This window comes from Periplaneta americana, chromosome 15 (assembly GCF_040183065.1).
Source record: "Periplaneta americana isolate PAMFEO1 chromosome 15, P.americana_PAMFEO1_priV1, whole genome shotgun sequence".
Taxonomy (NCBI): Eukaryota; Metazoa; Arthropoda; class Insecta; order Blattodea; family Blattidae; genus Periplaneta; species Periplaneta americana.
The window spans coordinates 10615556-10642998 of NC_091131.1; the positions used below are offsets into that span (position 1 = coordinate 10615556).

The window sequence follows — 27443 nt, forward strand, 5'->3', positions numbered from 1 at the left end:
ATCTCCAGAGAACAAGGTGCCGGTGCAGGTGTTACGTGCTGTCTCTTCTCATTTTATAGATCTCTTGGATATGGAACAACAAGTTTTGATGGAGAAATCATTGCAATAGGCGAAAGTCTCAGGAATCTTCTATGCCACATCAATAAATTTAGGAATGCAGTTGTATTGTCAGACTCCAAAGCAGCTATTCTATCAATAGTCTCTAAACACACACCTTCTTCTCAAACATCAGAAATAACTAAAATGCTCTCTCAATTAATATCACTCAATAAAAGAATTGTATTCCAATGGATACCATCCCATTGTGGAATCCTGGGGAAACGAGAATGCGGATGCTTTAGCAAAGAAGGGCAGCACTGCTACTTACAGACCTGTTACAAAATCTACGTATTACTCTGTGAAAAAATTTATTAAATCTACATACTTAGACTTCGACAAACAAAATTTGATAACACAATCTCAAGGGAAAAAATGGAACTCTCTGCATCATAATCCACAGTTAATTTCCGATTTACCACGAAAATCGTCTTTACCTGCATTTAGATTGGCAACAGGCCATGATTGTTTGGCCAAACACCTACATAGAATTGGAATATATCAGTCCCCTAACTGCCCATTGTGCAACTCAAACCAAGAAATGGATTCAGAACACCTCAAAATCTGTGCTTCAGTGGCTGGCCATGATAGTATCTTTGAAAAATATTGGAGTGCAAGAGATCAAATGACTTTATTGTCAAATGCCTGGCATTAGAAAACAACAACTTCTTTTTCCATTTTTTGGATTCTTCAAGTCTCAGTATTTACAAAATCAAATTTTGTTTCGCCAATTATAAACTATTGTTTTGTAAAAATTACCTCTTTTGATGACAATGTATGTGCACTGAACAGAGGGAAATTTTAATGCTTCTGTACTTCAATTTGAGAAGGCTTTGGATTAAACAATTGCAGACAAAAGCTAATAGAAACAAGTGAATAAAGCTAATAAAAACAATTGAATAACAATAGTTATTTAATTCCAATATCTTCCTGAAAGTAATTAATCATGGCAAATCTTACAGAAGAACAACGAATTGAAATAGGCCTTCTAATAATAATGATCGGCTATGGTGATAGAAGGAAGAACCAAGAAGAGGTTTGTGTCTTATTTAATTAAATGCATCCAAAAAGGAACTTTACTGATTCTAGATATCTAAAATTTTAAGAAAATTCAATGAAACTGGAAGTGTTAAAAATAAGCCAAAGTCTGGAAGACCAAAACAAATTACAGACTGTGAAAAAGCTCTTGATACTGTATTAGCAGTAGAATAAAGCTCACATTTAATCGACTCACCAGCTTGCAGTTGACCATGATGTCAGCCATTTTGAGCATCTTTTGTGAAAACTGAAATCAACATGTGACAACACAACAATGCTAATTTTAGTTTTAATGGGTTTTCTTGGTTTAAAATCCATGTATTGTATTACTATTGCAGTTAAATTTCAATGATACATATCCTAAAACATGTCATTTTTAAATTAGCTATAAATTTAAATAATATTAATACCTATTGTTATTTAATTATTTTTATTAGCTTTATTCAGTTGTTTCTTTTAGCTTTTGTCAGTTATTTAATCCAAAGCCTCCTCAATTTGATGTACTGGAGCATTAAAATTTCCCTTTGTTCAGTGCATCTACATTGCCATCAAAAGAGGTAATTTTTACAAAACAATAGTTTATAAATTGCAAAACAAAATATGATTTTGTACTTACTGAGACTTGAAGAATCCAAAAATGGGGAAATAAGTACATGGTGCCATTTAAAAAAAAAAACAGTCTTGTTGGTACACTCTTTATAAATGAAAAGCATAGTATTTGAAACTGTGTTCAAAATATTCCTTCTTTGATACCCTGCAACTTTTGTTTCTTCATAAAATTAGAAATAAGAAAGTTACAAGCATTGTTCCATATTTTTTACTCATTCTGTTTTACCCTTTTTCATAATGGCATAAAATGATATGAAAAGCACTTAGGGTGTTGAAATTTGACACAAACGTTTATTTATGATCATCACATTCATTCTTTCATTTATAGCTCTTTGCCCAAGGTCAGGTCCTTCACTGCAAACCCAGCTTCTCCAATCTTCCCTCTTTTCTGCCTTCCACTTAGTCTCTGTATATGATCCATATAGTCAGCCTAGGTAGCTTAGTTGGTATAGTGCTGGCCTTCTGTGCTCGAGGTTGCGGGTTCGATCCCAGCCTAGGTCGATGCCATTTAAGTGTGCTTAAATGCGACAGGCTCATGTCAGTAGATTTACTGGCATGTAAAAGAACTCCTGCGGGACAAAATTCCGGCACACTGGTGACGCTGATGTAACCTTGGCAGTAGCAAGCGTCGTTAAATAGACCATAATTAAAAAAAAATAATTATCCATATATCTTAATGTTGTCATCATATGATATGTTCTGGCCCGAACTTTTTCCTCCTTCCACCATTCCTTCCAGTCAGCCTGGGTGGCGCAGTCGGTAGAGTGCTGGCCTTCTGTATCCGAGGTTGCGGGTTCGATCCCAGCCCAAGTTGATGGCATTTAAATTTTGCTGAAATGCGACAGGTTCATATCAGTAGATTTGCTGACATGTAAAAGAACTCCTGCGGGACCAAATTCCGGCACACTGGCGACGCTGATATAACCTCAGCAGTTGCAAGCGTCGTTAAATAAAACACAATTTAATTTTTACATTCCTTCCAGTTAGTTTCTTCAGTTTCTTCTTAGCCAGTGGCCCCACCAGCTCATCATATAACGCACAAGAATTCGAACCTGACTACTTTCCAGTAGCACTTTGGTAAATACAATTTTTGAGTTACAAATATTCATGATTACATGTTTTTTTTTTTTAATTCGTGCACGACTCGAGAATGTTGTCTGTGTTTCTTTGAAATACCAGTAATATTTCTTTAGATTTCAAAAATGCGTTAACAAACGTAAAAAAAAATTCTATTAATCTGAATAAATTTATTTTAGTCAGCAATATGAAAAGAATTTTGCGATGGTAGTCTGATGCAGAATGAGTTTTATCACTTTTGTTTGTGTGTCTTTTATTTTCAGGACTGCGAATCGTATCCCTTAAACTATTATTATACATTAGAACCCCGATTATCCGTCACCCTATTAACCGATGGGCGGATTATCCGACTGTCTATATCTCGCGCTCTTTTTTTTCTTCAGAAATAAATAACTTATATAAAGTACTGTTTTGTATATCATATTAGTAGCACAGTCTAGTATATACAGTCACGAAGCTCAATACGTAGGGAATATGCATCCATAGATAGTTGCTAACCACTAGGATCGCTACTATCGCTACTACCGCCTCATTATAGACAATACGAAATAGTACCGACAGAGTCTATTGTTCCTAGTACTCTCACAACTCGAGCTTCGTGACTGTATATACTAGACTATGTTAGTAGGTTCTACATAGGCCTGTTATGTTTTTGCTATAGTGTTTTATTACAAGCCTTTATCGTTATACAACATTGTTTACTGTTCAAATTGCCGTTCTATAACATAACGTCTTCCACGATGTTAACAGAAAATGTGTTGTGCTAAGTATCGAAAAAAAATGGAGATAATTGAATGGTTTGAGAAAGAGAAACTGTGGCTCATCTCGCATCAGCATACGAGATTGGAGTTACAACTGCGCGATTTAATAAAAAAAACAAGGATAAAGTGTGAAAAAGTATGTAAATCTACAACATGAGACCTCCTTTATTCCTATCTTTCCTGAGACAGTCATTACAAAGGGCTTCCTTGTCCTTTAAAAACCCGTCGTTTATAACCAGATTTAAATTAATGAACTTCTGATCCACTACATAGGGAGTTAAATACAAGACAATGGAGGAAATTACAAAATCTTTCATGGTGCGGATTATCCGATTTTTTCGATTAACCGTTCAGCCCATCCCCTTCATTACCACGGATAATAGAGGTTCTACTGTAGTTCCATCTGTAATCAGTAGACTACGTTTTTGGCATTGGTTTAATGTTACAGCCTGATTTTTCATTTCAGCAAATCCCATTAATAGTTACAGTGTCTCTCTGCAATATTATTTATAGCCTACATATAGGTCCTAATTATGTAGCTATTTACAGTTTTTCCATAATATGAGCAAAACCATTGCAATTCGTACAACACTAGGTCGACTCTGTCAAACAATTACGGCCTTGAAGATAAGAAACATTTCAAAATCTTCACTCTTGTGCATTTATGTTATTAATGAACTAGGCCTAAGTGTAAACACAGCCACCAGCGTGGCTCAGTTGGTTAAGGCGCTTGCCTGCCGGTCTGAAGTTGCGCTCGGGCGCGGGTTCGATCCCCTCTTGGGCTGATTACCTGGTTGGGTTTTTCCGAGGTTTTCCACAACCGTAAGGTGAATGCCATGTTATCTATGGCGAATCCTCGGCCTCATCTCGCTATCACCAATCTCATCGACGCTAAATAACCTAATAGTTGATACAGCGTCGTTAAATAACAAAAAAAAACAATTGAAACATTATTGCGAAATAGACTACGAATTTTTAGTAGCCTTGTAACGAGAAATCAATTTTGAGGAAGAACGTTTCGTAAAAAGAAGGGATAGAATTGCCGATTTTTATAAACAGAATTACAGAATTGAGATGTTGTGTACTGATTTTAAATGTCTTTTGTAATCAGATTTCCAAATTATTTTTAAAGTTAGGAGATAGTAGCCTACGTATTATTTGTTGTGATTGTAATTCTAGAGGATGGTATATTACAGTAGTATTCAATCTATGGAACCCCCAGAGGTACGCATCCCACTGATTATGTATGTAAAAATGCTGACATATTAATTTTATTATACTTATACAAATCTGGCTTTCAGGTAGTAGCTTCCTGTAAAGCAGGTTTGAATAATTTCAAGGATCGATACCCGATCCCGGAACAATTTTTCCTTGAAATTATTCAAACCTGCTTTACAGGGAGCTACTACCTGAAAGCCAGATTTGTATAATACATTCGTTACTGGAGGTACGTTAACAGAAAGCCACAATTTAAGTCACACAAGTAATTGTGTGCACTCATAGTTGAGTTCTGACGTCTTGTCAGCTCATTTGAGTTGTGTGGATATAAAAGGAAAAATTGTGACTGTCGTGTGTAGTTGCTGGGATAGCTCAGTCGGTAGAGCGTTCGCGAGCTAAGCGAAGGGTTCCGGGATCGATAGCCGGCCCCGGAACAATTTTTCCTTGAAATTGATTATACTTGTTGATAATTATTGCATTATATTATAGTTTCTTTTGCAATATCAATTCTTGTTTTTTCCTTGCTTCAATAACATTTTACGTAAATCATTACTATTATTATTGCATCAATAACTGCTGTATAATAATAGTAGTAGTAGTAATAATAATAATAATAATAATAATAATAATAATAATAATGAATAATGATATGTTTTTAGTACATCAATCATAGTCTTTTGTTAATTCTTATATAATTGCAATGCAGTTTGGGAGTACAAATATATTTTGGGGTTACGCTAGCAAAAAAATCCACACCTGTGGAGTAACGGTCAGCGCGTCTGGCCGCGAAACCAGGTGGCCCGGGTTCGAATCCCGGTCGGGGCAAGTTAACTGGTTGAAGTTTTTCCGGGGTTTTCCCTCAACCCAATAGGAGCAAATGCTGGGTAACTTTCGGTATTGGACCCCGGACTCATTTCACCGGCATTATCACCTTCATTTCATTCATATGCTAAATAACCTAGATGTTACTACAGCGTCGTAAAATAACGCTAGCAAAAAAGATTAAGATACCACTGGTAGGCCTATATTATATATTTCGATATCATTATGACTTCTCTTGGATGTACTGTATTGATTAGTGAGTGAGATTTCGTATATAAAAGCTTGCTCGTTCGGCTCTTCCTAAGTTATCGTAATTCGTGTATCATTTCTGCACGGAGAAAATAACTGCGCCTTTGTGTTATTGTTTCAACAACATTTAAATAAAAATTACAAGAGAAAATAATGTTAATACGAAGTTACATACTCTACTCAAAATTGCACGATATACTGGGTGTTCATTTCAAAGTGTGTCATGACGTCACTGTTGTAGAGTCACCGGTTTGAAGCGAGTTTCAGCATATATGTCAGAGAAGTTGCCTATTATTCAAGGCGTTCTTCAATCTGAACTTGAGAACGTGTACGGTATAACTTGAACGTCGTAGCAACAGATGGCGGTCTGTACGGTCTGTGTGCTACCATAACCTCTTTCGAACGGTGTTTTGCGCCGGCAAGTCGTATGTAGGGTATTTGTTATCATCGGTTGCGTACGGTAACATTCCACAACACAAATCAAATACTCCGTGTCCATGTTGACCGTCGAAGTTAATGTCAACAAATACGTAAGTAATCGTCTTAACCCTCTTCCCATAACCCGACAGTACGTATTTCCAAACAGTTCACATTCCTGCCACTACCGGCGTTATCGTACGCATCGGTACGTACTCTTCAGAATGAACGCCGTACTTGCTAGGCAACTTCTCTGCCTCCTAGGTAATACACCTTTGCGGAAGTGTAGGAAGATTGAATTCTCTAGGCTGATCGGCTAGCCACATGACGGCATACAGCGAGCCATGACACACTTTGAACTGAACACCCAGTAGTTTTATAGATTTGTTCATGGCAGCCTAGGAAGGAATGGAGTTACGTCATATTTTCTACAAGACCCTCAGAAAGTGGTTCGTTTTGTTACGCATTTAAGTCAGTTTATTTACTTTGTGTACCCAGAATATTGATCGTGCACTGCTAATTAATTATAAAGTTCTTCACGTAGTTTTTGGTAAAAAGTGGCATTAGTTGGACTTGAACCCGCAACACCTCATTCTTAAGGTATGCAATCGTGTTATCCATTACGCTAATGGGTGTATTTACAGTTACTTCGAGAGTGCCTTATGACATCATGTTGGAATATACTAGCGTCATAACAAGTTAATCATAAGATGAATTGTATTTTTTACTGCGTAAGATATAATATAGATAAGACTGAAATAACTTATATTAATCCACGTGTTGTTTTCTTCCTTCTTAGCCATAATAATTGCGCTTCATTGCTAAAATATCTTCGATCCTAAACCATTTTCAGCAGATTTACTTTATGTACAGTCTTCTAAACAATTGATAGCGCGATTCTTGGTGGTGAAAAAGTTTAAAGTACGCGATTCACACCAGTAATTTCCCTTTTTTGTCCGTTTCCGTACAGTTTTCTTTTGTGGTCTGTTTTGTTTTCACTCTGTTATGTTTTGTCCAATGAGGTAGTCCCGTATGTGTACTGTCTCCTTTGAGTTCCAAATCGTGCAACCGTAAGCCTTCCTATATCGTTCGCCCCTGTGAAGCAGTCAGTAACACTCTGGCTTGCGACGTCAGGGGTCCGGGTTCAGTTCTTGGTCAGGTGGGAATTTAAATTTGAAAAAAAAAAAAATAAAACTTTGCTAATTTTATACATGTCACCTGTCAAATTTCAATGCTATTTTAAAAAATGGAACAACTTATATCCAATATCTGTGGGTTAATGCTTGGCTCGACTTTATGCTAAATAATGAATTACTGTGGCCTACATCCCTAGTCAACAGTGTGACGATTAAACACAATGTATTAATAAAGGCAAGTAGGTCACATTTATAGTAAATGAATAACAATTTTCACACAAAGTTACTTCATTTAACTCACAGGGCATAACAAAATGGTTCATTTCCACAACTATTTTAAACTAAATCAAGTTAATGTGCAGTTTCATGATTTAAGCAAGTCGTGGAGTATTGCATCGCTTCATACAGACCATTTCTATCACGGACGGTTTTAGCCTAGTGGAAAGAGCACCTGCTTGCTTCCCATGCTTCTATGACATGTTCGAGCCTGCTGTCATGCATTCCTTGGAATTGTTTTTATCTCTTCTTTTATTTTGTTTCATTTACAGTCTTCATCGCGCTCTTCCCTGGCACTTGATCTTTCTACTTAGGGACGACGTATAACGAAACAGAACTAATATTATTACCTCAACTAGTGGTTGACTTGTGAACCTCTGATCATGCGCATTGCCTCCTTTCTGTGTGTGTGTGTGTGTGGGGGGGTGTTTGTATGGCGTGTGTGTGTGGTGTGTGGGGCGTGTTTGAGTGTGTGGGTGGTGGGTGTGTGTGTGTGGGTGGGGCGTGTGTGTATGTGCGCGCGCGTGTGTGGGGCGTGTGCACGTATGCGTGTTTGTGTGTGTGTGCGCGCGTGATTGTGGGGGTGTGTGCGTGTGGGGCGTGTGTGTGCGTGTGTGTGTGGGGCGTGTGTACGTGTGCGTGTTTGTATGTGTGGGGCGCGTGTGCGTGTGTGTGTGGGGCGTGTGTGCGTGTTTGTATGTGTGGGGCGCGTGTGCGTGTTTGTATGTGTGGGGCGCGTTGTGTGTGTGGGGCGTGTGTGTGTGCGTGTTTGTATGTGTGGGGCGCGTGTGCGTGTTTGTATGTGTGGGGCGTGTGTGTGTGCGTGTTTGTATGTGTGGGGTGCGTGTGTGTGTGGGGCGTGTGTGTGTGCGTGTTTGTATGTGTGGGGCGTGTGTGTGGGGCGCGTGTGCGTGTGTGGGGCGTGTGTGTGTGCGTGTTTGTATGTGTGGGGCGCGTGTGCGTGTGTGTGTGTGTGGGGCGGGCGCGTGTGTGTGTGTGTGGGGGGCGTGAGTACGTGTGCGTGTTTGTGTGTGTGGGGCGTGTGTGTGGGGGTGGGGCGTGTGTACGTGTGCGTGTTTGTGTGTGTGGGGCGTGTGTGTGGGGGTGTGGGGCGTGTGTACGTGTGCGTGTTTGTGTGTGTGTGGGGCGTGCGTGTGGGTCGTGTGTACGTGTGCGTGTTTGTGTGTGTGCACGTGTGTGTGGGGGTGTGTGCGTGTGGGGCGTGTGTACGTGTGCGTGTTTGTATGTGTGGGGCGTGTGTGTGCGCGCGCGTGTGTGTGGGGGGTGTGCGTGTGGGGGTGGGGCGTGTGTACGTGTGCGTGTTTGTATGTGTGGGGCGTGTGTACGTGTGCGTGTTTGTATGTGTGGGGCGTGTGTGTGTGCGTGTTTGTATGTGTGGGGCGCGTGTGCGTGTGTGTGTGTGGGGCGGGCGCGTGTGTGTGTGTGGGGCGTGTGTGTGTGCGTGTTTGTATGTGTGGGGCGTGTGTGTGTGTGTGTGGGGCGTGAGTACGTGTGCGTGTTTGTATGTGTGGGGCGTGTGTGTGCGCGCGTGCGTGTGGGGGTGGGGCGTGTGTACGTGTGCGTGTTTGTGTGTGTGGGGGTGTAGGGCGTGCGTGTGGGGCGTGTGTACGTGTGCGTGTTTGTGTGTGTGGGGGTGTGTGCGTGTGGGGCGTGTGTACGTGTGCGTGTTTGTATGTGTGGGGCGTGTGTGTGTGCGTGTTTGTATGTGTGGGGCGTGTGTGTGTGTGTGTGGGGCGTGAGTACGTGTGCGTGTTTGTATGTGTGGGGCGTGTGTGTGCGCGCGTGCGTGTGGGGGTGGGGCGTGTGTACGTGTGCGTGTTTGTGTGTGTGGGGGTGTGGGGCGTGTGTGTGGGGGTGTGGGGCGTGCGTGTGGGGCGTGTGTACGTGTGCGTGTTTGTGTGTGTGGGGGTGTGTGCGTGTGGGGCGTGTGTACGTGTGCGTGTTTGTATGTGTGGGGCGTGTGTGTGCGCGCGCGTGTGTGTGGGGTGTGGGGGTGGGGCGTGTGTACGTGTGCGTGTTTGTGTGTGTGGGGGGTGTGTGCGTGTGGGGCGTGTGTACGTGTGCGTGTTTGTATGTGTGGGGCGTGTGTGTGTGTGCGCGCGTGTGTGTGGGGGGTGTGCGTGTGGGGGTGGGGCGTGTGTACGTGTGTGTGGGGGTGTGTGCGTATGGGGCGTGTGTGTGTGGGGCGTGTGTGTGTGTGCGCGCGTGTGTGTGGGGGGGGGTGGGGCGTGTGTACGTGTGCATGTTTGTGTGTGTGTGGGGCGTGTGTGTGGGGGTGTGTGCGTATGGGGCGTGTGTGTGTGTGCGTGTGAGCGCGCACATTCTTCATAATAATTATTTCATTAATCTGCTGCCTGTTCTAAATGATATAGTAAATACTGAATAGTCTGTGACAGTTGATTTAATGGCTTTCATACTGGACCTGTTGAAGTGAAAACAGAAGCCACCACCCCAATAAATTATTTCCTTTTAATGTCCTATGTTTATATCTACTACTTTTAATGGGGATGAAGATGATTTACATTTTGAAACTGTTGATGTGGTACCAATATGTTGTACCTTACATATTCTGAAAGCAATTTAGTTTTAAGATAAAAGTGTGATTCAGTTAGCATGATATCAGTGACAGATTTAGTGTTCCCTGTTCAGTGATATGAGCTTTTAAAGTTTTTAACTGCCTTTTGCGTTGTTATTCGCATATTTCAACATTCTATTGTGAATAGTATGAGTCAGAACTATCGTGTGCACACATGATTACTCTTATCAGCAAATGCAGTGAACAATGCAGGCCTCATCTGTTTCAACCTAAGACACATGAATGTTGACAACACTTGTTTCTGTGATTTAATAAATATAAAAAAAAACTGTTTGCTTCGTTATTTTTTCTTCTTCGTCTTGTTCTTTTTCTTCTTCTTCTTCTTCTTCTTCTTCTTCTTCTGCTCCTCCTCCTCCTCCATTATCATCACACCTTTCATCTTCAGACCATTGGTGATGTCTATATGAAACTCTTCTGTTGTCTGTTCTGGTTCTGTCTATTGATTGGTAATTTTGGTATTTCTTTCTACTCATAGTTTTGTCCATTTTTGGCTTATTTATTTTTGATAAAGTTCATAGTTTTGTGAATTCTTTGCAAGGAGCGTAAAGAATTTTATTTCTAGGAAATTTGTTCTGTGTGCTATCTTTTCTTTGAGCATTTAAAAGTCTGATTAATTATGTTTTTCCATATTGCATTTGCTGTTTCACAAGCATATTTGTAATACAGCATTTACGTTTTTAATACATAATGTACGGTACATGATGAGAAAGTGTGACAAACTTAGGAACATAGGTTAAGGGTGTTTGAGAATAAGATGCTTAGGAAAATATTTGGGGCTAAGAGGGATGAAGTTACAGGAGAATGGAGAAAATTACACAACACAGAACTGCACGCATTGTATTCTTCACCTGACATAATTAGGAACATTAAATACAGACGTTTGAGATGGGCAGGGCATGTAGCACATATGGGCGAATCCAGAAATGCATATAGTGTGTTAGTTGGGAGGCTGGAGGGAAGAAGACCTTTGGGAAGGCCGAGGCGTAGATGGGAAGATAATATTAAAATGAATTTGAGGGCGGTGGGATATGAAGATAGAGACTGGATTAATCTTGCTCAGGATAGGGATCAATGGCGGGCTTATGTGAGGGCGGCAATGAACCTCCGGGTTCTTTTAAAGCCAGTAAGTAAGTAAGTAAGTAAGTAGCTGAGATATATAAAAAAATGATTTCATTAAATTTTTGCAGGCCTATGGTGTACCTCCCCCCCTTAAAGCAAAAAAAAAAAAAAATATATTCACTAGTTTTCCACCATATTAAAACCATCCTCTCTTGTTAATTTGATTGGATGCTGACAAATGCATCAATAAATTCTGAGATTACATGGAGAGGTAATTCATATTAACATCTTTCTTGCTGTACAGTACGATTATTTAGTCCGGAGATATGTGCCTAGATCAGGCAAGTCCATTTAGTTACGCCAAGGGGTGTATGGGTTAGTTACTCGCTTGTTTTCGAAGTGATCGGATGTCATGCATGTGGTAGAGAGTTATGTTTCCAGTACAATTAAGCTGTACTGCATTCCTTTACCGACCGCTCGCCCTTATCTCTACTCCGAAGCTCTCCCCACTACTATTACTTCCCCTCTTTCGCGTCGCTGAGCTGTCAGGACTAAATAATCGGTCTGTACATTTAATCTTCCTCTCATTAAACATTCACAAGGAGAAAAAAATTGCATACTTCTTGCAAAGTCCTTGTATTCTCGTAGTGACTGCAGTGTCATCTTGCTGTTGTTGCATTTCAGGTGCTAGAACAGGTGCATCACTCCCTGGATGCCCGGGAAGATGCGCTGGATTATGTAGAGAGCTTGATTCTACGGCTGCTGGGAATGCTCTGTGCACGTCCTTCACCACACACCATACAGGATGTGGAGGAGAGAGTGCGACGCACGTTCCCAACCCCCATCGACAAGTGGGCACTGTCCGATGCGAAGGAGGCATTGGATCGAGGCAAGAAGAAGTCTCCACTTGTCTTGCCTGTTGACAAAGTCCATCATATGTTACAAAAGGTATGTACTGCTATTTTTGGAGTTTTGTATTGCAGGTGTTGGCTGCATTCATCACATCTAAAGCATGAAAAAAAATGTACTCCAGTTTACTTTCAGACTTCTATTGTGGTGTTGCTGTTCAACCAGATTTATTGTCTTGTGCATAAGAACCCGAAAAATTAATGATTTCAAATTCATTTCATTCATTCAAGTGTTCTGCCCAAGGACAGGTCTTTCACTGCAAACCCAGCATTCTCCAGTCTTTCCTGTTTTCTGCCTTCCTCCTTGTCTCATATCATCCATATATCTTAATGTCGTCTATCATCTGATATCTTCTTCTGCCCCAAACTTTTCTCCCGTTCACCATTCCTTCCAATGCATCCTTCAGTAGGCAGTTTCTTCTCAAACAGTGACCCAGCCAATTCCTTTTTCTCTTCCTGAACAGTTTCAGCATCATTCTTTCTTCACCCACTCTTTCCAACACAGCTTCGTTTCTTATTCTGTCTGTCCATTTCACACACCTTCATTTGTCTTCACTTCGTCATAATGTCCAGGTTTCTGCCCTCATACAGTGCTACAATCCACACAAAGCACTTCACTAGTCTCTTCCTTAGTTCTTTCTCCAGAGGTCCGCAGAAGATGCTCCTTTTTATATTAAATGCTACCTTTGCCATTGCTATTCTCCTTTTGACTACTTGGCAGCAGCTCATGTTACTGCTTATATTACACCCCAAGTATTTGAAGCTGTCCACTTGCTCTACTGCCTCATTTAGAATTCGCAAGTTTACCTTCTTTACTTTTCTTCCTATGACCATGGTCTTCGTCTTGTTGGCATTTATCTCCATTCCATACTGCTCACAGCTGTCATTTAGCTCTAGTAACATATCCCTTAGTATCATCTCCTCTTCTGCTAACAACGCCATATCATCAGCAAATCTTAATACACTTTATTCTTCTTCCTCCTCCTATCACTCCTCCCATGTTCTGAAAACAGTTCTTCACTAAATGCTCCAAGTAGATGTTGAACAGGGTAGATGATAAAGGGCATCCTTGTCATACTCCTCTTCCTATTTCACTTCCTTCATACATTTCTTCTCCTATCCTGACTTTGATTTGTTTCGCATAAAGGTTACTGAACAGTCTCTTCTCTTTCCAATCCACGCCAATTTTCGTCAGGATTCCCATCAGGATTCCAATCCACTCTGTCAAATGCCTTTTCTAGGTCCACAAATACCACATACACTTCTTAATTTTTCTCTAGGTATTTTTCACCAAGCAGTCCAATTTCATCTCTCATACCTTTTCCCTTCCTAAAGCCAAACTGCTCTTCTTCCATCTTAGAATATAAGCGTCGATTCAGTATTCACACAAGAATCTTCGCCGAGTGTGATATCAGGCTAATAGTCCTTTGTAAAAAGGTATCCCCATAACATACCATGAAGGCACTTGGGGGGGCATGGAGGTAGAGCCTCATGTTTTCCATGACCTCGGCACTAAAATGAGGTGGTGTGGTCGGCACCATGCTCTGACCGTCTTTTACCCCTGGGAAAGACCCAGTACTCAATTTTATAGGAGGCTGAGTGAACCTCGGGGCCGTTCTGAAAGTTTGGCAATGAGAAAAAAAACCTGTCACCACCTGGGATCGAACCCCGGACCTTCCAGTCCGTAGCCAGCTGCTCTACCAACTGAGCTATCCGACCACCTCCTTTGTAGAACATTAAAAATGAGTAAACATTTTAAGAAAATGCCTTGTTGTATCATCAGGCATTTCATTTCAAGCCTTTTTAACCTACGAATTCTCGAGAATTTTGTAAAACTTGAGACAATAAACATATTTCCATGTATACCCACGAATTTTACGACAGATACCAAGTACGAAAATAGTTGGCCTCCCCCTTCCTGACGTAACTAAAAAAAATGCCATTTACATTTCAGACAATTGCTCAGCCAATCAGGAACCAGTTTCGTTGAGATCTTAAATATATTTATGTATTTACACCATTCGGTAAACAAGTTTACTCTAGAAAGTTTTTGTTTTCAAACAGTATTAAAATTTGTAGTTAGGCCTACATGATACTTCTGATCACATATATAACAGATTGGCCATTCCCATGTCCCATTCCACTGTCAATTGGTAACGACCACTAGATGGAAGTACAGTTGCTTCATGCAATTCAAATGAGAGTTACAACGTGATGGCAGTTCGTGAAATTGATAAAAGTTGTTGCCTTCAAAGCCTATAAGGCTGTTCAATCTGTTAATATATGATCAGGAATGGTACTCAAACAGATTAATGGGGACCATATTGTTTTGTAAATGTGATATGCGTGAAATTTTCCACAATCACTGTCTTTGTTACATTTACCCTTCTAGGTAGCTGAAATATCATATTTAAGCAAAACATTTTTCGAAATTTCTATCGCAAAAAATACGAAATATGCACCAAAATTTTATTCAATATTATTACAAAACATGTTGAATTTTTTTCCAGTCACTTAGTAATGCCAAGTTACTGTGTACACTCATTTCTCATTTTTACTACTGGGTGTTCAGTTCAAAGTGTGTAATGGCTCGCTGTATGCCGTCATGTGGCTAGTCGTTGAGCCTAGAGAATTCTATCTTCCTACACTTCCACAGAGGCATATTAACTATGTCAGAGAAGTTGCCTGGCAAGTACGGCGTTCATTCTGAAGAGTACTTACCGATACGTACGGTAACTCCAGTAGTGGTAGGAATGTAAACTATTTGGAAACATGTAGTGGGGTGAGTTTTTTTCTTACTGTCGGGATATGGGGAGAGGGTTAAGATGATTACTTACGTATTTGTTGACATTAACTTCGACGGTCAACATGGACACGGAGCATTTGATTTGTGTTGTGGAATGTTGCCGTACGCAGCAGATGATAACAAATACCCTGCGTACGACTTGCCCGCGCAAAACACAGTTCGAAAGAGGTTATGGTGGCACACAAACCGTACAGACCGCCATCTGTTGCTACAACGTTCAAGTTATACCGTACACGCTCTCAAGTTCAGATTGAATGCCTTGATTAATAGGCAACTTCTCTGACATAAAAGCTGAAACTCGCTTCAAATCGCTGACTCACAATAGTGACGTCATGACACTTTGAAATGAACACCCAGTAGTTCCATGGCTATCAAAAGAAAGTCGATTTCTGTGGTCGACTGTAACATACAACATAACATTCTTTAATCTTTGCTGCAATAGGTACATTTTGTATCGGAGGCTGTATTTTGATTCAAAGAGATTTGTGGGGGAACTAGCAGAGGACCGCAGTGAATTCGGTGTGAATTGTTTGCAGACAGTGTGGTTCCCTGTGTCTAATGTGGACAGTAAGAGGGGCTTTTCTGCATACACAAAAATACTAATTGCCACACATATCTTCTTGTGGACAGTGTAGAAATCACCATGCTTAGTTTATGTTTTGGTGTTGTATTGTATTTATTAACATTCCATGGTATTCATACATGCTTACAGCTAGAATATGGAACAAGTCAAAAAACTTAATACTATTATAAAGTCTTAATTTATAGTCACAGTCTAGATGAAATATATATAGACGAGATTTACAATATAGTCTACTAGTACAACACAAAGTTCTAGTATCAGTTTCATGAAGCGTTATTGAATGTCACGAATTCACCTACAGAATAGAAGGCGTGAGAAATTAGGTACTTCTTTAATTTGGCCCTAAATAATTTTATGTTTTGAGTTTCATTTTTTATATCGATAGGGAGGCTATTAAACATTTTACTGCCATATAACGCACTCCTTTTTGATAGCACGATAGACTTGCCGATGGAGTACGAAAGCCATTTTTTTTTGACGTGTATTTATGCTATGAACTGTTGAATTAGTTACAAAGTTTTCGCGATTACATACGAGGAAGACTATTAATGAAATGCCATGGGCATTATTTGTAGTTTTTTTAAAATAGTCCTACACGACTCCCTAGATTTCGCACCTACTATTATTCTAATTACTCTTTTTTGTAATAGAAATATATTGTTACTATCTGTGGAATTTCCCCAGAATATTATTCCAAAACTCATTACCGAGTGGAAGTATGCAAAGTATATTGTTTTTAAGGTATTGATATTTACTATCTTTTGCATAGATCTAATAGCAAAACAAGCTGAATTTAGTTTGGGGGTAATTTCTTTAATATGATTTTTCCAATTTAACACATTATCGATTTTTAAGCCAAGAAATTTGGTTGTTGTTTCTAATAGGGATCTATTGTTAATTATTGCGCTAGAAATTTGCGACGTTGAATTTGGACAGGATTTAAATTGAATTATGTTAGTTTTGTTACAATTTAATACTAATTTATTGACTGAGAACCAGTCACATATTTTGAAGAGAATTTCCTCTGTTGAAGATTGGAATGTGTTGCAGTTATTGGCTGTAATTACTATACTTGTGTCATCTGCAAATAATATGGGATGACCTACATCTTTTATAAGGGGGGCAAGGTCATTTATAAACACTAGAAAAAGTAGGGGACCTAATATTGATCCTTGAGGAATTCCATTATTAATAGTTCCCCATGTCGATGTAGATTTCATAGTTGTATTGATTTCAACTTTCTGTTTCCTATCTATGAGATATGAGTGACACCATTGGTGTGCAACACATTTAATTCCATAATAATCTAATTTATCTAGCAGCATTTTATGATTGCTGATATGTGGTAAAAGAAAGTAACAAAAAGTTTTTATATCAAACATAACACATTACATTTAATTGACAACTTATTTCATGAAATAGTGGCAGAAATCATTCATTTTATTTCACCAAAAAATACAGTCCCTACAGATTAAACTTCACACGCGCATGCACACACACATAATGGAAGTTCGATTATCGAAATTCTAATAATCTTTGTTTTTGTCCGATAGAAATGCAATTTGGTACATGTAATATTAAGCCTTTAGACATTATTTTATTCCATTTTGAATCTTGCGTACACTACTTTTAACACTTGAATATAATTAATTGATAAACTAGTGGACTTACTCGTGTTAATTATGTAAGATTTGTCCGGCTTACAGCTGTTTCAGTGCTTCACGCACCACACACATGGTAGGCTCTGAGGATGGTGCATGAAGCACTGAAACAGCTGTAATCCGGACAAATCTTACATAATTAACATGAGTAAGTCCACTAGTTTATCAATTAATTATTTTAGTGCTTTGTCTTTTTCATATAAATATATCTTTTCTTCACAGGAGGTTCTTCAGTACAAAATTGACTCCCAGGTTTCTCTCTATGTTGTTGCTGTGCTGGAATACATCTCAGCTGATATTCTCAAGGTAAAGTTTTTTTTTTTTTTTTTCTGAAGCATTCTGTTTAGATTCAGGAGTGGTAAGCAGTCAAAATTTTAACTGTTGTCATAAAGCTGTTTGAACAAATCTTGTGTCTTTGAATGAATACCAGTATATACAAAAAAAAAAAAAAAAAAAAAAAAAAAAACAAACAAAAAGTTCGTATTTCATGGTGCCAAATGTTAAAACTGCAACCATGTGAAGCTTATTTCTTTATCACTTGCTCATAACTGAATAAACATAAAAACTGTGTGGATTTTCTTTATTACAACACATCACACAGTGACTTACACCTTCTCATCATATGCACTGCGGAGAAATTTGGAATTTAACCCAGGCAAATTGGTGCACAATTTAGTGATTACAAGTTGTGCACCGCCATCTCTCCTAGTCCCGAGGTAGAAATTTTACATGAAAATTTCTGATCCTGCCGGGAATCGGACCTGGGTCGGCTAGTCTGGAGGCAGACGTGCTACTGCAGAGCTAACTCGGCGGATATATACTTACATATAAAGAATTATTGTTACTGAATTAAAAATTATAAATATAGTCTGAAAAGAAGATTAGATTGCCATAACAGTTGAAATTTAATTTTCTCCATTATAACAGCTGATCTCTAAATAGCTGAATGTTTTGTATTTCAGCTGGCAGGAAATTACGTGAAAAATATCCGCCATGTGGAGATTACGTGCCAAGATATTCGTGTTGCCATGTGTGCAGACAAGGTAATAAAAATTATTCTTATGTTTTGTTTCTCTAATTTATTTTATATAAGACAAATTATATTTTTATGTTATTGCTTAAATTGTGCAATGTCATAGTTGGCATAGAAAGTATGCATCTTGTGTTTAAAAGATTCTGGGTACAATGGGTATTTAGTTTAGAAGTTGCGAGAGATGTGGAGAGAAGTAGAGCTGTAATGAAGCTCTTGTTGGCAGTTATTTCTTGTTTCGTCTCTCTCCTTGATATCAAGTCCATCGTCCCTAAAATTGTATTGTACATTTCCTTGTACATCATACATTATGGAAAAATACAGAAATAAAAAAAAAAATGATATTTTTTGTGAGTATTGTTGATTTAGTTTGAATTAAGAGAAACTGTTCTATATTTAAGTTTGACCATCAATATGACCAGAAATTACGAACATTAGTGAAGTGAAAATAAGCCCTTTGGCAGTTATTTAAAGTTTGATAATGATCTACTGGATGTAACAGAATAACTATTCATAATTTCTGATGTGATAGAGAGCATGAAATTAAACATTTTTTTCCTTAATAAAGTAATGTCTGGAAATGTTTCATTTTCAAGTGATAGTGGTATGAAGGAAAAATTGAAAGAATCTCAATTTGGAAAGTTACTTTATTTACTCTCTGTGGTTATACACAGTAACTTTTTTTTTATCTTATACCAAATATTAAGAAAATGGTATTAACAAACTGTAGAAACTTTCAAAATTGCGACCGCCATTGTTGACACACAAAGTATGATGCCGTATGATTAACGTGGAATCCTTCAAAATATCTGTGGTCAGTTATGAAGATCGTCAAAAGCAAGAATAATTCTAGCAACTAATTCTTCTGCTGTGTCGATGGGTGATTCATAAACAATTGAATTCAATATGACCCCAAACACAAAAATCAACTGGAGTTATATCTGGAGAACATGCTGGCCAAGCAATTGGACCTGGTCTCCCTATCTAACGATTTGGAAAATGTGCATTAAAATATTTTTGACAGTTTAAGCCGAAATGTGCAGATGCACCGTCATGTTGAAAGATCACGTTTCTCCGAATATTAATCAGGACATCTTCAAGTAGCTCCGGAAGCATTTCCACAAGAAAAATACCATAAACATGTTCATTCAATCGCGCAGGCATAAGATATAGCCTCACTAGATAGTTATCAACAAATCCAACCCAAATATTTACAGAAAACTTTCATAGATTGAGGAGATTCTCCATAGTTTTAGGATTCGTGTCACTCCAAATGTAACTGTTATGTTTATTAAAAAAGCCATCTCTTGAAAAACATGCTTCGTCTGTCCATAATATCTGGCCATTATTTTTCCTTCATACCACTATCACTTGAAAACGAAGCATTTCCGGATGTTACTTTATTAGAAAAAAATGTTTAATTTCATGCCCTCTATGACATCAGAAAATTAGGAATAGTTATTCTGTTACACTCTATAGATCTTTTGATAACAGTTAGTAAAACTGGCTAACGATTTGGTAACTCACTGATTAGGTTATAAAGCAGTGTCTTCTATCTTGAAGCCCGAAATATTGAAAAATAAACATTTTGAGGAATTTATAAATTGTTGGTAACTTCATTTGCTGTTAATTCTGAATTGTTTCTTTGTTAAATTATTTCCATCATTAGCAAACAGGAACCTTCATTACCGGCCTCTAGTTCTTCTCAATCTTTTCTTTTTTCAGTTTTACATTTGCTATAATATTACAACCTTACATTAATTATTCATATTGGGAATGAAATTTTGACTAAAATATTTTACTGCAGCTTTGTCTATACGATTATTATGTTATTTGTATGTTTGTAAATATATTTTGAAAGTTCTTAACTGTATGTAATGTATATTTGAATAGTAATGAAATACAGATTTGTTTGTAATTTTAATTCTAGTTACTAAGATGTATTAAGAGGTGAAGCACGTGGACACCTACTTCGATATTAGGAATACAGACAACAAATGGTTTACTTGTATAGGGTATGAACTTTGTACAGTATTGTAGAGTGAATCAATGACAGAGAATAATTTTATTTTTTCTTACTTATAATATAAAAACAATACGTGTCTTCTTCACACACAATTCAACTAGGACTCAAGATTTGCCACGAAAAAAAAGTATATGAAAATTACGATCATAACATTGTTGTAACCAAAGTAAATATAAGCTGGACTTTAGCTAACTAACCATTTTTTGGGATGAGGATGAGGGGAGAGTTCTCTTGGATAGTTTCCATTACTGAAAATGTTGTAGTCAACACGATATTAATTTTATGCCATCAAAAGATTGCATCAGTCTTTGTTGTATAAGGGACAGGCGTCCTCATCTTACCTGTTAAAATAAAATGTGTAACAGACTTTTGAAACTGTATTTTATGTATTTACAACAGTAGGAATAATGCAAAGAAGTCTTCAAACAGCATTATCAGAACTCTAAACTTCACGGTTTCTGAAAGAAATCAAAGATTGTTGCCAGTTTTAACATAATAAAGTACTGTATTTGTTTGCAAGACACAAAAAATTATTTTTGTTGTATAAAGAGTTCAAGTTGGAAATTGTCACTGAAGTAGTTCTTTTGCCATTCAGTTTGTTTTTGCTGAAGAAGTCCAGTTTGCTCAGTTCAGTAGAACGACTGGCTATAGGCTGAAAGGACATGTTACAGCACCAGTTCTTCTAGAAAGGTTTCGGTGTCATGTCATTCTGTACTGATAAAATGATGAAAAGTTATGGGAGCTCTGCCTTCTTGATGTTACTCATTCTTCATGATTTATACATTGAGAATTTTACTTTGCATTGCAATGAGTGATGAACTATTTGGATTGTTAGAAATGGAACTGAGCTTCTGTTTGATACATTAAGTTTGGCCAATAGAATAAAGTCTTCTTAGTGGTATGAAATAATGGAAACTATTTTACGAACAAAATTTTATAAGTTAAGAAGTCAGTAGACAAAATATTTCTCTCGGTGAGGAGCAGTTTTAAGTCCTTGAATGATTCAGATAACTTGGAGAAACTTAATTTTGTGCATTAGGTTCATTCAGTAAACAAAAGTTTTCTTAGCAGAATGAAGTAAGGGAAAGTAATTTAAGGGAACTCGGACCTTAATAAATAGTAAAAATTTTCACTTTTGGTTTTTACTGCATTATATTCTCTGAAATTTCCTCTTTCCAACAGTATATGAAACTTGCATGTTACTCACTTCTAAAGAGCTATTTTTTTTTCTAATACTGTGCCATATGCGGCTTGGATATATTAAAAATTTTGAAGGCCACATTGAAAAATAGTGAAAAATTTTCGTTTTTGGTTTTTTACTACATTATATTCTTGAAATTTCCTTTTTCCAACGGTATCTGAAACATATACACTATTGACTTCTAAAGAGCTAAAAAAAATGTTTGTAACAATCCCCAATATACAGCTGGGCTGTAGTACTAAAAATATTGAAGGTTATTTTCCTTAAGTTTATATTTTCTGTACAAAATGCACCTTTTCTTAGTTTCTACCTGACAGAATTACTTCAGACTTTCAGAGAATATTCATAATAGCTTAGTACATGACTTAACACAGGGATTTTATGAAATTTAAATTTACAAACCCTAAAAATATAGTAAAAAATAATATTCAAATTTGCATTATATGGAAAAAAATTCATAATTTGTAGGTTAAATTATATTTTTCCAAAAACCTCTGTTAAATTAACGCTTTTTAAGTGCCAGGAATAACCTGGACTCGACCCCCATTTTGATAAAAGATGCATTAAAAATCATTCATTTAACATAGTTTGAGATTGGAGGGTCCAGGTTCCCTTAAGGACATGTATGACCAGGAGAACTTCGAGGTACATAGAGAAAAATTTATTTTATTGGTTGAGGTTAGTTCATACATTAAATCTCCCTGTTTTTGAGAGGCAGTGGAAGCATAACTTTGGTGAGAAATAGGTATAACAATACTGCAGAAAAATATTTTCTCTTCTTGCGAGTATTTCCAGCCAGAATTGATTATCATCATCATTCACTTCACGGATTAGACCTCATGGCCTGTTCTGGCTTCATAGAGATCTGCGCAACGTTTCGTTGGATGTCCAACTTTCCTTTTCCCTATTGGTATATAACATAATAACTTGTGTGCCAGTCTTTGAGGTTCACCACTTAATTGTCGTTGTCGATATATGAGGGGTAGTCATAAAGTTTTAATTATCACCTCGAAAAAATGAAGCTGCGACCATGAAACTTGGTGATGGTGTTAGTCCTTTTCTACATATTCACCCTTCAAAGTGACACATTTTTCCCAACGATGGATGACTTGACGGAGGCCTTGGTTGTAGAAGTCTGCATTTTGGCTGTTCAGGAAACGTTCCACCTCAAAAATGACCTCGTCGTCGTTCTGGAAATGCCTGCCACGCAATGGTTCCTTCATCCGAGGAAAGAGGAAGGAGTCACTGGGTGCCATATCAGGAGAATACGGGGAGTGAGGCAAAATTTGATAGCCTGAAGAAGCAGCATGTGTGACTGTGTCCTGTGCAGAATGAGCTGGGGCATTGTCATGAAGCAAAAGGACCCCCTTGGACAGCTTCCTGCGACGCTTCGTCTTGATAGCCTCCCGTAACCTCGTCAGGAGATTTCGGTAGTATGCTCCTGTGATGGTTTGCCCCTTCTGAGCATAATTTGTCAGCACTACACCTTGGATGTCCCAAAAAACACTCAGCATCACCTTGTCCGATGATTGTTGGGTGTTCGCCTTTTTCGGAGGTGGTGAATCCACGTGTTTCCACTCCCTGTATTCTCCTGATATAGCACTCAGTGACTTCGTCCTCTTTCCTCGGATGAAGAAACCATTGTTGGCAGGCATTTCCAGAATGACGACAAGGTCATTTTTGAGGTGGAATGTTTCCTGAACAGCCAAAATGCAGAATTCTACAACCAAGGCCTCCGTCAAGTCAAGTTGAAGGGTGAATATGTAAAAAAGGACTAACACCATCACCAAGTTTCATGGTCGCAGCTTCATTTTTTCGAGGTGATAATTAAAACTTTATGACTACCCCTCATTTAAGTTGAAAAGTGTAGGAGGCAAAGAGCATCCTTGCCTAATTCCACTTGTTGTGAGTTTATGTTCATCACTTAATTTATTCTTTATTTTCACTTTTATTTAGTATTGCAGTATAAATTTTGTATCACATTAATTAAATGATTTGGGATATCCCTATCTTCTAGAATGTGGTACAATTTCTGGCGATCTAATTTATCAAAGGCTTTGTGAAAATCAATGAATGCAATAAGTGTATCTCTGTGTTTTTCTATCAGTTGTGTGATAATTGATAACTAATAGGGTAAATTAGGGTCTTTTGGACAGTCGGGCATGTTGGACACTTTGTACTTTAACGTGTTACCTCGCCACTTGTGGGCACCACATTCTGCTAGAAGTCAATGACGGAAGTAGCCTCGAGTGGGGCTACTACTTCCGTCATTGACTTCTAGCAGAATTTGGTGCCCACAAGTGGCGAGATAACACGTTAAGGTACAAAGTGTCCAACATGCCCGACTGTCCAACAGACCCTAATTTACCCTATTATTATTGTGGCAAAGTTTTCATTTTAGCATAAAGTAATATAAACTGTTGTAAGTGCATTAAAAAAAACTTTTGAGAAACTGTATTCTGTAGATTAAGATCAATCAATAGATAACTTTTCGTTCCTGTATGAATTAATTGGTACTGCACATATTATATGATTGAAGAGACATAGAGACACAAAGCAACCTTGTTTCGTAGATAGGCACAGGGGAGGGCTAGCGTGTTTGCAAGATCATTATAGTGTCGTAATTTGTTGACTTGGAGTCATTGCTCTAGTTATTATTGATTATGCTGTGTATGTACTTTCCATGCGTCCTGTTGCGATCCGATTTGAACAAATCAGGTGGTATGTAAAACAAAACAAGAAATATTGACACTCACCCCTCCTCATTTTCTACTTTAAACTGTGCCTTATACATACTTAGTTTCCATGGGTGTACACTTAGACAATTAGCTGGATCTTGCAAACTTGTCTTACAGAATCACAGCTGCTATGTAGGCTTTTGTTATTCTGGATTGTTCATTCCATGCCTGTTTATTTGAATGCTGTTTTTTCACCCATGCTTTAATCATATGTTTTTCATACTCTCTTACTGATTGGCTCTTGGGAGAAAATATTTCACTATATGGCATCTGTGTGGATTTCATGAAACGTGTGTCTTTATATTGTAATAAACAGAAACTACTTACGATACTACTATAAGATCAACAACTTGTGATGTCATTGTAATAGTATCTTGTGAACAATCTTGTGCATTTTAACATCCTTTCTTCAGACGATTACTGTACTTACTTGTGTAAATGTGCATTTGTTAAAACCCCAAACTCTTACTTCCTGATCCCCTTCACTGGAATGCATGCTTCTTCAACATAGGGACATGCATGTTCAAAGTTACCAGTGAAATATACAAATTTGCAAGATCATGCGATGTTAAGATTTTCATTCCACAAAATTTTACAATTTCATTAGTATATTTTGTTTTTTTTTTTTTTTTTAGTACAGTGTGGCACAAAAGTTGCTTTACAAATGGAAAAAGTAGTACTGTTCTGAAATGACAGAGATAGCTATAATAAATTCGGAAATTTTACTTGAAGCAAGTAAAGCGATCGGTTTGGAAGGAAATCCCGAAAAGACAAAGTATATGATTATGTCTTGTGACGAGAATATTGTACGAAATGGAAATATAAAAATTGGAGGTTTATCCTTCGAAGGGGTGGAAAAATTTAAATATCTTGGAGCAACAGTAATAAATATAAATGACATTCGGGAGGAAATTAAACGCAGAATAAATATGGGAAATGCGTGTTATTATTCGGTTGAGAAGCTTTTATCATCTAGTCTGCTGTCAAAAAATCTGAAAGTTAGAATTTATAAAACAGTTATATTATCGGTTGTTCTGTATGGTTGTGAAACTTGGACTCTCACTTTGAGAGAGGAACATAGGTTAAGGGAGTTTGAGAATAAGGTGCTTAGGAAAATATTTGGGGCTAAGCAGGATAAAGTTACAGGAGAATGGAGAAAATTACACAACGCAGAACTACACACATTGTATTCTTCACCTGACATAATTAGGAACATTAAATGCAGACGTTTGAGATGGGCAGGACATGTAGCACGAATGGGCGAATCCAGAAATGCATATAGAGTGTTAGTTGGGAGACCGGAGGGAAAAAGACCTTTAGGGAGGCCGAGACATAGATGGGAGGATAATATTAAAATGGATTTGAGGGAGGTGGGATATGATGATAGAGACTGGATTAATCTTGCACAGGATAGGGACCGATGGCGGGCTTATGTGAGGGCGGCAATGAACCTTCGGGTTCCTTAAAAGCCATTTGTAAGTAAGTAAGTAAGCTATAATAAATTAAAACAGCTTCTGTGAAACACAATATTGTTCCATTATTTTCAGTTAAACGTGACTGTTTATATCCGAATATTTAGTGTTTCATTTACTTCAAGACAATGTCGCATTCAATTCTATATTCCTGTTATATTTCGAAATATTTACTGGTGGACTTTATTGGATAAGGCTTTTGTAAATGCAGGCTCTTTAAAAAAAACGTGCTGTTTGATACATTACACAAAAAAAAAAGTCGAGAGGTATGAAGAAAAGTTTCATGACAAGTTTACCACACCCAATCCAGTACACACCAATACCATTGGGAGTCAATATGATTGCTTCATTTACGTCATTTGTGGCAGTTGACATTGGATACACGTCAACATATATATGCCTAAAAATTGGAGTCCGCCACAAAGGGAAACATCGAAGGAGGAAAGTTCTATTCGGTGCTGTGGTTCGAATTCGGCGTAGCTCAGTGGTCAGAGCGCTTGGTACGTAGAACCAAGGACCCGGGTTCGATCCCCGGCGCCGGAGCGAATTTTTCTCCTAAAATATTAAGTGCATATAGACATCGTGGTTGCACTGGGAAGACTAAATTTTTAGACATAAAACCAATTAATGTTGTCTGAGAATAATGTGGTGCTGTGTTTCATAGCAGTGTAATAATTACGAGTTTTTTTTTTTTTTTTTTCCCTTAGAAAATAATGTATTATCCCTTTCTTTATCACTTCAAAACGGAGCTACTTTCCCATTTGTGTCACACTGTATTTGTTAAAAAAATTTCATGTATTTATGAAACCTTGGGTTTTAAATTGTTACATAGCAGCAAATGATAGGTTTGGCTTTTCATATACAAACAACATAAGTAAATACAGTAATGAAAATACATTTTATGTGTTGTTTGTTAGGCGGAAACATGCAATTTCCGTAACGAGTCATTTACCACAACTAATTTCGGAAAATGTTTTAAATATTGCACATACATGAAAATTATTGCCGTCTTTTCAGTAACTTACTTTTTCCTTTTTTTATTGTACGGACATATTCGTAAGATTATTATTATAATTTTCTAAGTTCACATTATCTTGAACTTTGTCATGAAAAATCATTTTCATTTATTTATTGTATGTCTGTTGAAATTTACATACAGCCTCCCTTTGGTACTGAGAAAGTAAACATTATGGAAAGAAATAAAGAAGTCCAGAATATTAAAGCGTAACAAAAGTCACATAGCATAGAATCTCTTTTATTGTAATTTTAAATCTGTGCTGTTATTTTAACATACTTCGCCCACTTAGTCTTAATAAGCACTACAAAACCTTTGTAATTGCTAGAAAATGCTTAGCATTTGCAGCAGTATTTGTCCATGGTTTATAATGTGAGCATGTAATACTTTTTCTGTCAAATTTCGAAATGAAACTTATGTATTATTTTTAATAGATACAAGTTCAGGAATATTTCATTTATGAGAATTTCACTGACTAACAAAAATAAACTTATCTTATTAAATTGATTTTCATTTTAGCACTCATTCACAGTTTCCCAGATCAATTCTGATAGCACTTTTCTTGGATTAATGTTTGATTCAGAAATTCATGTGTTTAAAATAGATCTGCTATTAGCTAGGTTTCTTG

General features: G+C 37.7%; 1 protein-coding gene across 1 annotated transcript in view; it reads left to right on the plus strand.

The window, feature by feature from the left end:
- The window catches only part of Sos (Son of sevenless), a 106214-nt gene that overhangs the window by 14852 nt on the left and 63919 nt on the right, over positions 1–27443 (plus strand). The window contains exons 2-4 of the mRNA XM_069846660.1: positions 12060–12323; positions 17556–17639; positions 18296–18376. Of these exons, the coding sequence (XP_069702761.1) occupies positions 12060–12323; positions 17556–17639; positions 18296–18376 (429 nt within the window). The remainder of the gene's footprint in view (positions 1–12059; positions 12324–17555; positions 17640–18295; positions 18377–27443) is intronic.